The 16,659-nt window shown below is 44.6% G+C and overlaps 1 protein-coding gene across 1 annotated transcript in view; it reads right to left on the bottom strand.

Moving 5' to 3' along the window:
* LOC139387354 (serine/threonine-protein kinase STK11-like) overlaps nt 1-13,949 on the bottom strand; it is a 28,774-nt gene extending 14,825 nt beyond the window's left edge. The window contains exons 1-7 of the mRNA XM_071133487.1: nt 13,827-13,949; nt 11,476-12,452; nt 6,861-6,944; nt 4,687-4,776; nt 3,237-3,369; nt 2,452-2,588; nt 2,000-2,127 (exon numbers count right to left, since the gene is read on the bottom strand). Coding sequence (XP_070989588.1) covers nt 2,000-2,127; nt 2,452-2,588; nt 3,237-3,369; nt 4,687-4,776; nt 6,861-6,944; nt 11,476-11,759 — 856 coding nt within the window. The 5' untranslated portion in view covers nt 11,760-12,452; nt 13,827-13,949. The remainder of the gene's footprint in view (nt 1-1,999; nt 2,128-2,451; nt 2,589-3,236; nt 3,370-4,686; nt 4,777-6,860; nt 6,945-11,475; nt 12,453-13,826) is intronic.
* Between the last annotated feature and the right edge of the window lie 2,710 nt (nt 13,950-16,659).

Here is a 16,659-nt window from a genome sequence, read left to right as displayed (position 1 = left end):
CAAAAATGACTTTTGCTCCTGGTTCGATAACGGGCTGTGTCGCAGCCGGACGCGACCCGGGAGACCCATGAGGCGACGCACAATTGGCCCAGCGTCATCCGGGTTAGGGAAGGGTTTGGCCGGCTGGGATGTCCTTGTCCCATCACGCACTAGCGATTCCTGTGGCGGGCCAGGCGCATGCACACGGTCGCCAGGTGTACGGTGTTTCCTCCGACACATTGATACAACTGGCTTCCGGGTTAAGCGAGCAGTGTGTCAAGAAGCAGTGCGTCTTGGCAGGGTCGTGTTTTGGAGGACGATCGGCTCTCGACCTTCGCCTCTCCAGAGTCCGTACAGCAATGGGACAAGACTATCTACCAATTAGATATCACGAAACTGGGGAGAAAAAGGGGCGCTTTTGCATTAAGCGCTGCATCACTGATGACACAATGTACATTTGAAGTACGCCATGCGTGCTGATGGTATTCATGGGCGTGCTGAAGGACACCTTTTGTGCCAGGCAGGGAGCTTATTTTAGAGACGGTAATTGCAGGCTAGCTCTCAGACCTGGGCTGCGTCACCAGACACATCTATACGTCACACATCAAGAGGAAATGGACCGCCGCAGTCAATGACAGAGCTGCCTAAAGCAACAGAAACCCGTTTTCTACGACTATTGATAAGCTTTCATTGTAGATCAAGCATTGCTTTGACTACAAAGAAGTTTGACGATGAAAACGATTCCATTCTGAATCTAGTCTCGTTCACAAGATGTGTGTGGGTCTTATTGGAAAGCTATGATGGGCGTTGCAGGCAAGGCTCTACTGCAGAGGAAAACCTTTGCCCTGTCCTACGCTACCCATTGCTATTAACCTAATGCCCTAATCCCTTCAATACCAATCAGATCAACTGTGCCTTTGTGGTTAGAAAGTGATTCAGTACTTTCTAGAATGCCTAGATAATCACTACTTCGAGGCTTTTAATGTAATACAAATACTACTGTGCACACACACTTCTACACATCTCAAGGATGAAAAAAACCTTACTGAACACCAATAACAAAATTATATGATTTCTCGGTTTCCAGCGCACCATTTCTAGTTTATTTAATTTTGATGCATCTAGACTGCACCACAAGGTGTCCTTACATTCCTCTTCTCTGAATAAAATATATCCCTTTTATCACTGAAGTCCCCAAGGCCAAATCTCATTGTCTGTGGTTGTACAGTATGCCCATGCATAGTCACAACTTTAAGCGCAGGGCTGCAAGCAGTAGAGCTAGTTTAGTGACTGCAGAGGTTAGGTGAATACACATCCGTCCTTTGCCAAGGCCATTTTAATAGTCCACTGCTGTTCCTATATCAATGGGAAAGTGTGCAGAAGAATTTCATTAGAGTGCAGGTTATGGAGTATCGTGTTATTCTGAACACACTTCTCAGGGCAGGCACGCCAGTTTAGACTAGCAGGTTAGGAGAATTCACATGGCAGGTTAGGAGAATTCACATGGCAGGTTAGGAGAATTCACATGGCAGGTTAGGAGAATTCACATGATAGGTTAGGAGAATTCACATGGCAGGTTAGGAGAATTAGGTCAAGAAAAGCGTTAGGCTAACTAAAACGTGAACATATCTAGCTGTAACCAAGCCTGCCCTGAGAACACCCTATTCTTCCACTAATGCATTCTGCATAGATTACAGGCCTCCGATTATGACAGAGTCAACGTCATGGTGCCATCTACTGGACAAGCTCAGGCAACGCCACAGGGCATTTCTCAGTCTAGTCCAGTGACTCCCCTGACTAACGCAGAAGGATGGATAAATAGCAGTGTGCTGTTTTTTCCCCTCCAGCCCAGCAGTAACATTCAGACGATCTTCCATCTAGACCATGAGGAACTGCATTGGGTCGTTGAAGTTGACCTGGAAGAAAGCTCTCCGTGACCGGAGTGATCCACTTTGACAGAGTGCAGTGTAAAGTGATGAGCTGAATGAACAGCTAAGTCAGTCATCATGGTCAGCCTCACCTTGCAATAGGTCTGACAGGGAGGGGCCACACTCCTCAGGAACACTGTAGTCTCCCTTCCCAATGTTCTCAAATAGCTTATAGATGTTGTCCCCTTCAAACGGATATAGACTCGTTGTAATGTTGTATCTACGGCAGGGAAAAGTGAAAACAGGCACGATATTACACACCATGAGTTTGAGACTTCATGTTATCTTATATGGACCACAAGCTATGTATAACTAATTATCATAATGAAAATAGCAAAGACCATTTGAAGACTGAATGTTCAGGTTTCCATGAGTAAGAACACAAAGGATAATGTTGAAAAGAAGATCAACATAATGGTAATCAAAAGCACTAGACGACACTAGGCTGTTATCATTTGTCATCCTTTCAGATCAACACAAAGTCTTTTGGGGCTGGGGGTCATGGTCAGAGGGGGGTGTGGACAGTGCAATAGCCATTACGCACAGTGTGACGCCTGCGGACCAGATGTCCACTTTGAACCCTGAAAACGTGTCCAGGCCGTTGGCGATCTCGGGGGGCTGAAACGCTGGCGAGCCCTGACTTGTACGACACGTGTCATCCTTCGCAAACGGGTGCAGAGCCTGGCGGAGAAAGGGTGAAGAATATATATAAGAGCGAGGTAGGGAGAAAGAATAAGCTCACAATCAGCATGATCCCTCAGAGAGAGTGAAGAATGCTGTCTGCATACATTAGTTAAGAACAGGTAACTGCCAAAATAAAAGGAAACGCCTAAAAAGTGTCAATAGGGCGTTGGGCCACCAAGATCCAGAACAGCTTCAATGTGCCTTGGCATAGATTCTACAAGTGTCTGGAACTCTATTGGAGGGATGCGACGCCATTATTCCACGAGAAATTCCATCATTTGTTGATGGAAACCGCCGTCTCAGGCGCCGCTCCAGAATATCCTAGAAGTGTTTATATCTGGTGACTGAGACTGGCCATGGCATATGGTTTACATGCTCATCAAACCATTCAGTGACCACTTGTGCCCTGTAGGGGCATTGTCATCCTGGAAGAAACCACTCTTCAGGATATAAACTAATCACCATAGGTCTGAAGGTGATCACTCAGAATGGCTGTGTATTTATTGGTGTTTACCTTGCCCTCTAAGGGGTTGAGTGGACCTTAACCATGCCAGGAAAACAGACCCCACACCTGAACAGAGCCTTTATTTTGACAGTATGTCCCTAATAGTTGGTAATACAGGTAAATTATATTTGACCTCTCACCTCTGCCACGCCCAGGTCTGAGATCTTGAGCGTGCCGTCGGTGGTCAGCAGCAGATTCCCTGGTTTAATGTCTTTGTGAACGATTCCCTGGCTGTGCAAATATTCAAGACCATCTAACAGCTGTAAAAAGTACCTGAGAGAGACACACAGACAGAGAGAGAGACAGAAAGACAGACACGACAGACAGGATTCACCATAGAGCTAATGTAGTCTAACTTGAGATCTGTGCATACGTTTCTATTTTGCATAAATCCCTCAACATCAGTGAGAAGAGTGTGAATTCAGCCATACATGACGCATCAATCCAAGCAATTTAATGTGTTTTATTCAAATGTGTGGCTATAAATCAGTGTAAACTCCCTATCTGCACCAGTCATCTAACAGCTGGGGATTAGGAGAGCTTTGCAGTCCTGTTAGATACTGGCCCTAAACGTAGTCTGGGAGTAGACTCTGCACAGAAGCACACACTAATAATAGCAGTGGGAAGAGAGAGAAGCGATAGGGCGAGAGCGCAGGGCGAGAGGATAAAGCGAGAGCGAGAGGATAGAGCGAGCGACGGGAGAGAGGATAGAGCGAGCGACGGGAGAGAGGATAGAGCGAGCGACGGGAGAGAGGATAGAGCGAGCGACGGGAGAGAGGATAGAGCGAGCGACGGGAGAGAGGATAGAGCGAGCGACGGGAGAGAGGATAGAGCGAGCGACGGGAGAGAGGATAGAGCGAGCTCCGAGGGGATAGAGCGCGGGGCGAGCGGATAGAGCGCGGGGCGAGCGGATAGAGCGCGGGGCGAGCGGATAGAGCGCGGGGCGAGCGGATAGAGCGCGGGGCGAGCGGATAGAGCGCGGGGCGAGCGGATAGAGCGCGGGGCGAGCGGATAGAGCGCGGGGCGAGCGGATAGAGCGCGGGGCGAGCAGATAGAGCGCGGGGAGAGCGGATAGAGCGAAGGGCGAGCGGATAGAGCGAAGGGCGAGCGGATAGAGCGAGGGGCGAGCGGATAGAGCGAGAGCAAGTGAGAGCGAGCGAGCTCCGAGAGGATAGAGCGAGCGAGCTCCGAGAGGATAGAGCGAGCGGCGAGAGGATAGAGCGAGCGACGAGAGGATAGAGCGAGCGGATAGAGCGAAAGCGAGCGAGCGGATAGAGCGAAAGCGAGCGAGGGGCGAGAGGATAGAGCGAAAGCGAGCGAGGGGCGAGAGGATAGAGCGAAAGCGAGCGAGGGGCGAGAGGATAGAGCGAAAGCGAGCGAGGGGCGAGAGGATAGAGCGAAAGCGAGCGAGGGGCGAGAGGATAGAGCGAGAGGATAGAGCGAGAGAGGGGCGAGAGGATAGAGCGAGAGAGGGGCAAGGGCGAGAGCGAGACGAGAGGATAGAGCGAGAGAGGGGCGAGAGGATAGAGCGAGAGAGGGGCAAGGGCGAGAGCGGGGCGAGAAGATAGAGCGAGCTGGCGAGAAACTTACCCGTGAGCTTGAAATACTGGAAATCTTTTCTCTGGGACGCTGTCCAGCATTTCTTGCATCCCACATACGCAATACTCCATCACCATATACGTGAGACAGGGAGTCAAGGGAATACTCAAAACAACACACTAATGAAAAGCATTTACACACTAAACAAACAAACAGCCATATTAAAACACAACAGAAAAGGAAATACATTTTCCATGTACATGATGCATTTAAAGTTACTGGCTCAGAGTGGGAAATCAACTAAATATGTCTGGTTTTATTTGTTTAGGTGGGTTTCTCCAAGGCTTTAAGCAGGTAGGAATGTGAGTTGTTTGAACAAGAAAAATGTATAAAAAGGTTAAAACAAGATACAGTTACGGACAAAAACATTGGCACTTTTCTGGAGTGGCCAGTGACAGTCCAGATCTCAATCCTGTCCATAACCTGTCGAGATCTGATCTGGAAACAGCAGTCGGAGGGAGGGCAGCCTCAAACGTTGAAGAACTAGAGCAGAGCAATCTGCTGCTGAAGAGTAGAAAAGCTACACAGCAAGCTCATTGACAGCTACAAGAAGCATTTGTTGGCAGCTATATGTTGGCAAAAGGCTGTGCAACCAAGTACTATCTCTGGGGTGCCAATCAAAGTTTAGAAAAAGGTGGTTCTGCCATGTTGAAAATCCGTTAACAAGGTGTGGTGACCATATTATCATAAGGAATACTTCTGGATTGTGGCATTGAAGCTTATTTACTTCCCCAGAGGAACTCTTGGATACCATTTTTATGTCACTTGCAGTTTGAAAGAAGTCGCTATCTAGCATTAGCTCAAATTTTAACTAGCATTAGAGAAATGACTGGAAGTCGATAGCCTTTCAGTAATTACACTAAAGAGCCTCTGGGGAAGAATGTCATTAATTGCCAAAATCCCGAAGTATCCCTTTAAGAAAAGTGCAAGGGTGCCAATATATTTGGCCGCAGCTGTATAATCGTTTGGCTCATAATCAACGTGACATCATCTTAGCAAGAAAACCTCTAGGTAGATATGGTAGGGAAAGAGAAGTGGGATGATTCAGAATAGAGTGACTGATGTGGTTGTCTCGCCTAGCCACCTTAAGATGAATGCACTAAGTAAATCACTCTGGATAAGAGCATCTGTTAAAAGACTAACATGTATCCTATACAAGATGCCAGCGTTTGTGTCGGTACACTGAGCTCTGTGTAAAATATGCAGGCTATTACTCCCAAGAAAACCAAACATGGGTGGAAGGGCTCAACTGGTTACTGGTTATGACCCATGTAAGATAGGGAGAAGGAGCAAGAGTGTGTGCAGACAGAGGAGGAGGAGGAGCAAGAGTGTGTGCAGACAGAGAGAGGAGGAGGAGGAGCAAGAGTGTGTGCAGACAGAGAGAGGAGGAGGAGGAGCAAGAGTGTGTGCAGACAGAGAGAGGAGGAGGAGGAGGAGCAAGAGTGTATGCAGACAGAGAGAGGAGGAGGAGGAGGAGCAAGAGTGTGTGCAGACAGAGAGAGGAGGAGGAGGAGGAGCAAGAGTGTGTGCAGACAGAGAGAGGAGGAGGAGGAGGAGCAAGAGTGTGTGCAGACATAGAGAGGAGGAGGAGGAGGAGCAAGAGTGTGTGCAGACAGAGAGAGGAGGAGGAGGAGGAGCAAGAGTGTGTGCAGACAGAGAGAGGAGGAGGAGGAGGAGCAAGAGTGTGTGCAGACAGAGAGAGGAGGAGGAGGAGCAAGAGTGTGTGCAGACAGAGAGAGGAGGAGGAGGAGCAAGAGTGTGTGCAGACAGAGAGAGGAGGAGGAGGAGCAAGAGTGTGTGCAGACAGAGGGAGGAGGAGGAGAAAGAGTGTGTGCAGACAGAGAGAGGAGGAGGAGAAAGAGTGTGTGCAGACAGAGAGAGGAGGAGAAAGAGCGTTTGCAGACAGGCAATGCCTGGGCATGACAGTATTAGCTGCTTAGTTATGTCTGCATCAAGATTCTCTCCACTGCTGCAGGATAGAGGGGCACACACACAGCTAGGAGAGCCTGCAGTGTCAGAGTTCACTTCAACAGAGAGGAAGTAGGGGAGTAGACAATTCATAAGGAAATCTTTCCACCCTCATCAATTTACAAACATTCCACACACACACTAATGGTGCTTAAAACGTACACACAAACACACACACACACACGAAGAAAGAATATATTTTCTGCTTCTCTTCATTGTACAACACGTCCACCAAATGGATCACATTTTTGTTCTGAAGTCTCCGGAGCAGCTGGATCTCCCTGAAACACAAACAAGTTACAAATTCAACCATCCATCACAACTAAAACATTGGTGAAATAAAACAAATTAAAATCGCATTATAAGATAAACAGAGTGTGACTTTAATCTTTGCCTAAATATCACAAATCTGAAAAATATATGAGAAAGGAAAGGGGAATGACGCATTAGTGTGGCTATAGCAACAAGCTCAGTATAGACACATAGCTGTGAACTGACCTTGGAAAGGGAGCTTAGAGTCACCCCCCAGCACCACCACGACAAACCCCCAGGAGACTCCACATTCATCTGAGAGCTGCTACAGAGTTGCCTGCCTGCCACTAATGAATACAGCCAGTGCATGAAGGGCGCACGCACACACACACACACACACGGCAGTGTGTATATGTTTTAGTCAAGATCACAGAGAACATCCCCATAGCGGCCTGGTTTTTAAAACGAATCCTCTAGGTGTTTAAATTCACCATGCCATTCAAATGGGAAGGAAGGATGTGTCAGCTACATTTGAAAGGGAATTTTCATGAGTACATTTTCTCCTCTTAGGGTAATCTTACATCTTGTAATAAGTGAATTAAGCCAGCGTGTCACTGCACAGCATGGGGATGCCCACGGTGTATTGAAGCACCATGTAGGGCAAGGATTCACTAACTTTCCCACTCGGGGCCCCCTTCCAGCATTAGGGAACACCCCCTGTACGCACCATATCTATTTCTATGGGCACAAGCACCCGTTCATGACTCACTGTTCACACCCTTGTCGTTGTGGAGAGAATTTAGCATGTTTAAAGCTTATTTCCTGCAATACTACACAAAGAAAATGTTGCAGTTTTAAAGCTAATTTCTTGCAATTCTATAAATATTGCCATGTCTAATGTGTATTCATGGGATATTTCAGTGACTAAAATTACAACTATATCTATGGGCTAAAAAAAATAATAATAATTAAAATGTCAGCTAACACGGGCTAGTTGATGTGCACCTTTTGGATTAGAAATCTCTCTCTGAGGTCTGTAACGATGGACATGACAAGAGGAACTGGTGATACACTACACAATTTCTATTGCACTTTGCGCATTCTACTATTACAACTTTCAAGAGTAAGTTTAAAGCCGGACTGAGTTCCATTAAAATAATAATGAGGGGGGGGATCCCCGCACCCCACTGTAGGACAAACACACACACACCCTCTTTCTCTAGTCTGAACTGTCAGTCTCTATACACTGTACTGTAGATCACTCTGTACGGTGCCCGTTTATGTCATCTTAGCCTGCAGTCACAGGCAGCCCCAGTCCTCTGCTTTACACACTACTACTGCATCACTACCGAGAGTCAGAGAGACATCCCACATGCACACTGCCACACATCAAAATGGACTAACACTAAATAAAATGTATTGCACACGTCGCGGAGAACATGGAAAAGTCAGGGAAAACAAAACGAACTTACGTCATACTAGTAAAGAGCAGCACGACCAATCAAAATGAGTTATTGTTTTTGCTTTACCATCAGTGCTGTAAATATAAGCCTATGTGTATGAGAATTGTGGTCACTTCACTTCCTAGTACTAAAAAGGCAATTGATAAACCTTTGCAGCATCATCTATCCCATTCAAGGTTAAAAACATTCCGCATTCAACAAGAGTGAGCAGCACTGCTGTTTTCTAAGAAAATACAGAAATCAGAGTGTCAGCTTTTTGCTGTCTAAAAGCACCGTGTCTGCTGCATAGAGAGAGTCTATCTGCAGTGTATCCAATATCCCTCTGAGGGATGGTCCAGGAGGACGGAAACTTGCACTTTTACAAAACTTGTTTACTATTTATCGACTGACTACAAAAATAGCTTCGCCATGGCTTCGGCTACATTCTACAGCTGCATTACCTTCTCGGTTAATTCATTATGACAACAAACTTGTTTACTATTTATCGCCATGGCTTCGGCTACATTCTACAGCTGCATTACCGTCTCGGTTAATTCATTATGACAACAAACTGGTTGAATTTTACATGCTCGTCGTCCAATGAAATCACTCAATGAACACACCTCCCCCGCTCAGGAGTTCTAGTCCAGAGGGATGTGTGTGTGTGTATATATATATATATATATGTGTGTGTGTGGCATTCCAAACCAGGGCTCAGCTTTCCGGAGGCGTTGCCCAAGCAACAGGAGTGGTCATAGTGTGAGTGTACCTATCCCTGTGGCAACCCCAGGCAGTGTAAGAAGGAAGTGTTTGGCAAGCAGGAATGCTAAGTGATGGCTGCTGTGAGTGTAGAGAGAGAGGAGAGGGGCTAAGGGTAGTACTGTTGTGGCATCCAGAGTCTTATAAGGCTAGGGAAGGCTCTCACACAGGCTCAAACCCATAGGATAGGGCCCACCTACACAGACATGCACAAACATATTACATGCGTACTAGTCTGTTTCCACCAAAACAGTGTGAGAAACTCGAGCATGTCGGCTACACAACAACTCACACCCTGACGCACAGGAGGCGGCTTAGTATTAGGCCAAGCTTTGTTTAGATAAAGAGGGTGTGAGTATGATGCAAGACAGAGCATTGCATTCTCCATAACACTGGCAGTGGGTAGCCTAGACAACATTTTAACATAATCAAGTCAGTGTAATCACATTCAAAAGCGTAATTGAATCAAACCAAACCAGAACAAGCAACCCAAACCAATAAAACGTGCACCGTTACAGCAAAGGTTTTCTACAAAAGCCTCACATATGTACTGAGACCCTGCGATTTACAGTAAAGCAACCTAAACTAAGTTGTTCATCCATCTCTTAATACGTTCCCTCGGTGGGAAATCATTTGACAGTTAGCTCGCACATCACAGAAGAACATTAAATCAACTCCATTGTGTGATTAAAACCTTGGCTGTCCATGTGAAAGGGAGGATGGAGGACAACTATTTATAGAAAGAGACTGACGAGAGAGAGAGAGAACATGAAATGTCTATTCCTGTGGAACTTGTGAGAGTAGTGTTTGTTTATTTCACTTTTGTTTATTATCTATTTCACTTGCTTTGACAATGTTTCCCATGCCAATAAAGCCATTTGAATTGAGAAAGGAGAAAGAGAATCAAGGAAATAAACAAAGGGCGTACAACTTCAGTCTCCATTAGAGGGGATGTTTAAGTATGTGGCTCTGGGTCACAATGATGCTGGGAATAGAACCAGTGGAGGGCTGAGGGTTAAGCCCATACCAAAACCATATATTTAAACACATGGATCTGTCCTACACTGTAAGAATGAAAGCCCAATATGAATGAGCAACGTGTGAGTTCGGCTCAACAAAACAAACATGAGACGAGTGAACAGTAATGGAGAACATTACTGCGTTTTCATCATGGGAAGAAGGGTTGCACTGATGCAGGCATTTAAATAGTCAACTATGGCTCTGCCATGTATGGAGGAGAGGGCTGTATTGGAAGAGGAGAGGGCTGTATTGGAAGAGGATAGGGCTGTATTGGAAGAGGAGAGGGCTGTATTGGAAGAGGAGAGGGCTGTATTGGAAGAGGAGAGGGCTGTATTGGAAGAGGAGAGGGCTGTATTGGAAGAGGAGAGGGCTGTATTGGAAGAGGAGAGGGCTGTATTGGAAGAGGAGAGGGCTGTATTGGAAGAGGAGGGCTGAATTGGAAGAGGAGAGGGCTGAATTGGAAGAGGAGAGGGCTGAATTGGAAGAGGAGAGGGCTGAATTGGAAGAGGAGAGGGCTGAATTGGAAGAGGAGAGGGCTGTATTGGAAGAGGAGAGGGCTGTATTGGAAGAGGAGAGTACTTTGTCTTTTAATATGTCCTAGAACTACTGTTAGTGGTTAGAGAAAAACGAATTAAGCACTGCAACAAATTAAACAACCTAGGCCAGATTAGGGACACAAATATGCACATATCAAGTCACCACAAATAAAACCTCCCAAAGAAATTAAGTGTGTTCTGCAAGGGTGTAATCTATTCCTTCTAAACATATTACAAATAAAAGATAGCACTTCATTGTAAAAGAATAGGTGCTGTAGTGGAGCGGGTCGAGAGTTACAAGTTCCTTGGTGTATTGGAAGAGGAGGGGGGATGTATTGGAAGAGGATGTATTGGAAGAGGAGGGAAATGCAAACAAAGATCCAAAGTGTTGTTAACTTTTAACAGGGGGGACGATAGTCAGTCATATGTAGGAAAAACCATAGGGAGACACTGTAGGAAAAACCATAGGGAGACACTGTAGGAAAAACCTACACTGTAGGCGTGAATACAGCACTAGGCTATGCACGCCGCTTAAGGGAAATCAGAGACAATCTAAAGCGTTACACCAGGACAATCATCCAATAGCAGTGACATTAGTCGTTAATCAATTGTGCTTGACGATGCATGACCAAGAGTGCAAATCAGAGGGAAGAGAGAGGGAGAAAGAAAGAGAAATGAAGACCGAGTGAAAAATCACACACTGACACGAGAGCAACCCACCACATCACACCCCCCCATTCCATCCCTCTCACCGTCCCTCTTTCCCTTCCACCGTCCGTCCCTCCCAAAACCCCACTACTTACTTCTTCACATTGGCCTCTCCATTGGGGATCCTTCTGAGCTTCTTCTTCTTGAGGATCTTGACGGCCCTGCGACACAGCGTGTCAGAGTCCAGCATCTCCTTCACCTTACCGTAGGAGCCCTCCCCCAACAGGTCTCCCATCAGGTACTTCCCGATCAGCTTGGCCCTCTTCCTGCGCGGCTGGTAGATCACCTCTGTGGAGTCGATGCGGTGGATGAAAGTGTCCATGCCCATCAGCTCATTCTCAGTCAGATAGTCCAGGTGCCGCAGCTCCCCGACACTCATGGTTAAATCAACTTAGTTACTGTAGCGTGTAGCGTCCAGACAGTCCAATATAGTGGACTGTGACCTCAAGCCTTTGGCTTGGGCTGTGTATCCTGGTGGCTCAGGGACACAGTTCAATTAGAAAACACTAAGTGACATTGGAGGTGTAGCCAGGCATGGGCATTGAGAGAAACAGTTTACCTTGTTATAGAGTAGGTCTGTAAACACAGAGGTTAGTTTAAGTTCGTGGGAACAAGATGTAGGCTAGCTGTAAACGTTTCCAGAGTGGTGTGGGGTAGTTAACTAAGACCCAGCGATGCCAAGGTCCAGGGTGAAAAGATTTGTGGAGAGTTCAGGCTGTGGGACAGGTGCTACTGAGCAGTGGGACGTCTGGCTGAGTTTACATTCCGCTGCTTAGCTCCATGTCACCTCCATCTGTGATCTGATATGAGATGGCGACATGCAGACGGAGAGGTAACCAGTCCTGTTTTAAAGCCAAGCAAAGCATGACGGCCATAGAACCTTGTAACGATCCATGGTCACCATTGGTTTGCCTTGATCTAAGTGCAGATGCAATAAATACTCAATCACACCTAAATTAGTTATTTCAGTCTTTAGTATGGTTATGCTCTGGGTCCTAGATGTATTGTCAGCTCTTCTATGGAGTTCACTAGTCTTTCCCAGTTGGCAACTCAGGATACTGCTCCAGAGAACCTGTGGGTCAAAAACGTAGCTAATCAACAGTCAAAATGTTCAGCAATCAAGGAATACTACTAACATTTTAAATGTTAATTTAGTAGGAAATGAGTGAAAGCTACAGGTCCACAAGGTTGGTTATGCATTTTAGGACACTTTTCTGGTCTGGTGTCAAAATACTAAAACCATAAGATCAATATTTCACGACGCAAGTAAACAAGGACTAATCGAGAATGTCACAGCCGATTCTGTTGCACGACTCAGTCAGTGAATGCCTGTCGCACATAAAAAAAAGAAGCTTGCAACCAAGCGGAGTTAGCTAGCTAGCCTCAGGTATTTTGCCATTTGCCGATTATTTCAGTAGCTAGCTTGCTACCTTCCCCAACTCACTGTAGCTCGTTAACCGGCTAACACGCTTGACAGGGAGGGGAGGTAAAATGTGTTTTATATTGGATATTCGGGTCTCTCGTAAATAGTTATTGAACCGAGCATGAATGATATATTCTGAATCAGGGATGGACTGAGAACAAGCCACACCTCTATTTTCTTGTTAGACTATTTCAGATTTCAATAGGTCTCCCCCTATTAGTCGGGGGACAATGGACAGTTTTATTTTATCTTCAGGCTTTCAATCTTCCCCCAAATAAATAAATAAAAAAGTTAAATAGGAAAGTCGGTTAAGAACAAAATCTTATTTACAATGACAGCCTACCCCGGGCGACGCTGGGCCAATTGTGCGCCGCCCTATGGGACTCCCAATCACAGCCGGATGTGATACAGCCTGGATTCAAACCAGGGACTGTAGTGACACCTCTTGCACTGAGATGCAATGCCTTAGACCACTGCGCCACTCAGGAGCCCAAAAAGCTGTGGATTTTTGACCATCCTCCCACGATTCAGAATATATCATTATCAGTCATGGCACGCTTTGTGGAAGAGCTATTGAAGATTGAAATCCAAAGTCATATTATTATTTTTTAAAGATGTGAATTGTTCTCATCCATCCGATTCAGAATATACCATCTTCATAGTCATGGCATGTTTGGGTTTAATAGCTATCGACGAGAGAAAACCCCGAATATCCTATATAAAACTAATTTCATCTAGGTGTCAAACCTTAACTCCAATCTTCCCGAAACTCGCACGAATTTACAATTTCATTCTAGCTAACCAGATAACTCGTCTAACTGTATGCAATGAGTGTTTCGTTAGTTAGCTATGTAGTTAGGCTATGTTCAAAATCGGATAAAGTTACTAGCAAGTAAGAAGTACAGTAACAACGTTATATCCTTTCTACCTAGCTACCCGGCAGGAGCTAACGGCTAAATACAAATTAAAGTGGATTGTAGATATGCTAGCCAAATGTCAGCATTTTGTGGTAAAGGGTCTCACCTTAACATCCAGACTCTATCGACAGATGTTATGTAGTGTTTTATTTGTCTCTATCTGCATAAATATGAGGTTTGCTATTATTGATGCAGCTGCTATCAGGTTGCCGCCATCTTGTTTACCTCCCCCCTCTCTCCTCTCTCCAGGCCATTGACTATCAATAGGTACTGAATATATGCTCCAGTTGAATGAAAGCCAACATCTCGTCTACATTGTCCCAGACTATTGTTTAAATGTATTATTATTTCACACTCACAGCCTTCACAAAATGTATTTTGCCTTTTAATATGTCCTAGAACTACTGTTAGGGGTTAGAGAAAAACGAATTGAGCACTGCAACAAATTAAACAACCTAGGCCAGATTAGGGACACAAATATGCACATATCAAGTCACCACAAATAAAACCTCCCAAAGAAATTGCACATGTTCATGTGTTCTGCAAGGGTGTAATCTATTCCTTCTAAACATATCACAAATAAAAGATAGCGGTACCGGAGTGCCAAGTCTAGGTCCAAAAGACTGCTGAACAATTAATCAAATGGCCACCCGGACTATTTGCACCCAGGGGTGCTTTAATTGCTGTTGATGTCATTCTTAATGTTCAGTTTTAGGTAATCCTGAACACAGCCCTATTTCAGGTCACAGCAGTGCAGTCAGTGGTGTTGACCTGCTTTCCGCACTGACTGCATACTGGCCAACCCTGTCCCACTACACAAGTATCCAGCTACCACAGCCTCAGAGGCCAACCCTTTTTTGCTTAGCTGACCGATCTGGGTTATTTTTAACCGGTGTAAACCCCAGGGAATATCAAACTGAAGCTCTGATTTCACAGATCTGTTACCCTCCTCATTAGAGGACCACCGTGGCTGCCAAATGCTGGGGCTGATCAATTAGAAGTTATAGGATAACCCCCCATACCTGGATGTAAGGGGGTTATGACTTCAGGGGTGTCATGCACCCCAAAAATCTGAGGGGGCATAAAGTACTTGAGGAAGGCTGGGGGGTGGTCCGGAAGTAGGATCATTTGGCATTTTAAAAACACCTGAAACAGCTTTTTCCTGCAATCTAGATCCATAATCATTATGTTTAATTCTCAGTGGACGAAAAAGTACCCAATTGTCATAATTGAGTAAAATTAAAGATACCTAAATAGAAACAACTCAAGTAAAAGTGAAAGTCACCCAGTAAAATAATACTTAAGTAAAAGTCTAAAAGTATTTGGTTTTAAATATACTTAAGTATATAAAAAAAAATGCAATTGCTAAAATATACTTAAGTATCAAAAGTAAAAGTATAAATTGTTTAAAATTCCCTAGTTAATTTTTTTTTACGGATAGCCAGGGGCACACTCAAACACTTGGACATAATTTACAAACTAAGCATTTGTGTTTTGTGAGTCCGCCCGATCAGAAACAGTAGGGTTAACGAGGGATGTTCTCTTGATTATTGATGATTTGTAATGAGTACTTTTGGGTGAGAAAATGAATGGAGTAAAAAGTACAACATTTTCCTTAGGCATGTAGTGAAGTAAAAGTAGTCAAAAATATAAATAGTAAAGTACAGATACCCCAAAAATCTACGTAAGTACTTGACACTATTGTTAATTCTATGTTTTAAAAAAGTGTATTTTTCAGCATACCTCTGGAGCGGTCTGTATCCTTCTGACTGGTGACTATTACCCTCTGCATCTCTGGGTAATAGATTGTTTTATTCAGTACATTTAGTTGTTGCTAGCTTTTCTAAGGTCTACCAACCTTGCCAGCTAAGATAGACAAGCAAGCTACTCTATTTTTATTTAACTAGGCAAATCAGTTAAGAACAAATTCTTATTTACAATGACAGCCTAACCCAGCCCAACCTGGGCCGATTGTGCATCACCCTATGGGACTCCCAATCACGGCCAGATGTGATACAGCCTGGATTTGAACCAGGGTCTGTAGTGACACCTCTAACACTGAGATGCAGTGCCTTGGACCGCTACGCCACTCGGGAGCCCTCTAACTTGATTGATAGCCTTAAATGGCTTCTTGGTAGCTAGTTATAAGGTTGGGAGACTGGGAACCTATACGGGCTAGCAAAAACACATTTAATTAAATTGCTAGGTGGCTAGTAGTATTACAGAGAAACAACCCCCCCCCAGAAAATACATTTAATTATTAAAAAAATGTAAAAAATAATATATATATATATATACAGTACCATTCAAAAGTTTGAAAACCCCTACTAATTCAAGGGTTTTTCTTGATTTTTACTATTTTCTACATTGTAGAATAGTAGTGAAGACATCAAAACTATAAAATAACACATATGGAATCATGTAGTAACCACAAAAGTGTTAACTTCTTTGGGCTAGGGGGCAGTATTCGGAAGTTTGGATGACTGATGTGCCCAAAGTAAACTGTCTGTTACTCAGGCCCAGAAGCTAAGATATGCATATACTTGGTAGCATTGGATAGAAAACACTCTGAAGTTTCTAAAACTGTTAAAAAGAATGTCTGTAGTATAACAGAACTGATATGGAAGGCATAAAACCCGAAGAGAATCCATCCAGATATTTTTTTTTAGGTCACAGGCTAGTTCAATGCTAGTCTATTGGATATTCAAATAAATTCCTCACAAATTGCAGTTCCTAAGGCTTCCACTAGTTGTCAACAGTCTTTAGAAAGGGTTCGAGGCTTGTTTTTGAAAAATGAGCAAGTATTTGTCGTTTTTCTAAGGTGTCCCTCATTAGGACTCCAGTCTTGATGCGCTCGTGAATGAGTGCGCGCACTTCGTTATTTATCTCCGGTATTGAAAATACTACATTCCGTCTTAAATTGTATCATTTATTTACAT

Source organism: Oncorhynchus clarkii, chromosome 28 (assembly GCF_045791955.1).
Source record: "Oncorhynchus clarkii lewisi isolate Uvic-CL-2024 chromosome 28, UVic_Ocla_1.0, whole genome shotgun sequence".
Lineage (NCBI taxonomy): Eukaryota > Metazoa > Chordata > Actinopteri > Salmoniformes > Salmonidae > Oncorhynchus > Oncorhynchus clarkii.
The sequence above is the reverse complement of the archived record's forward strand: the minus strand, read 5'-3'. Positions and strand labels throughout refer to the sequence as shown.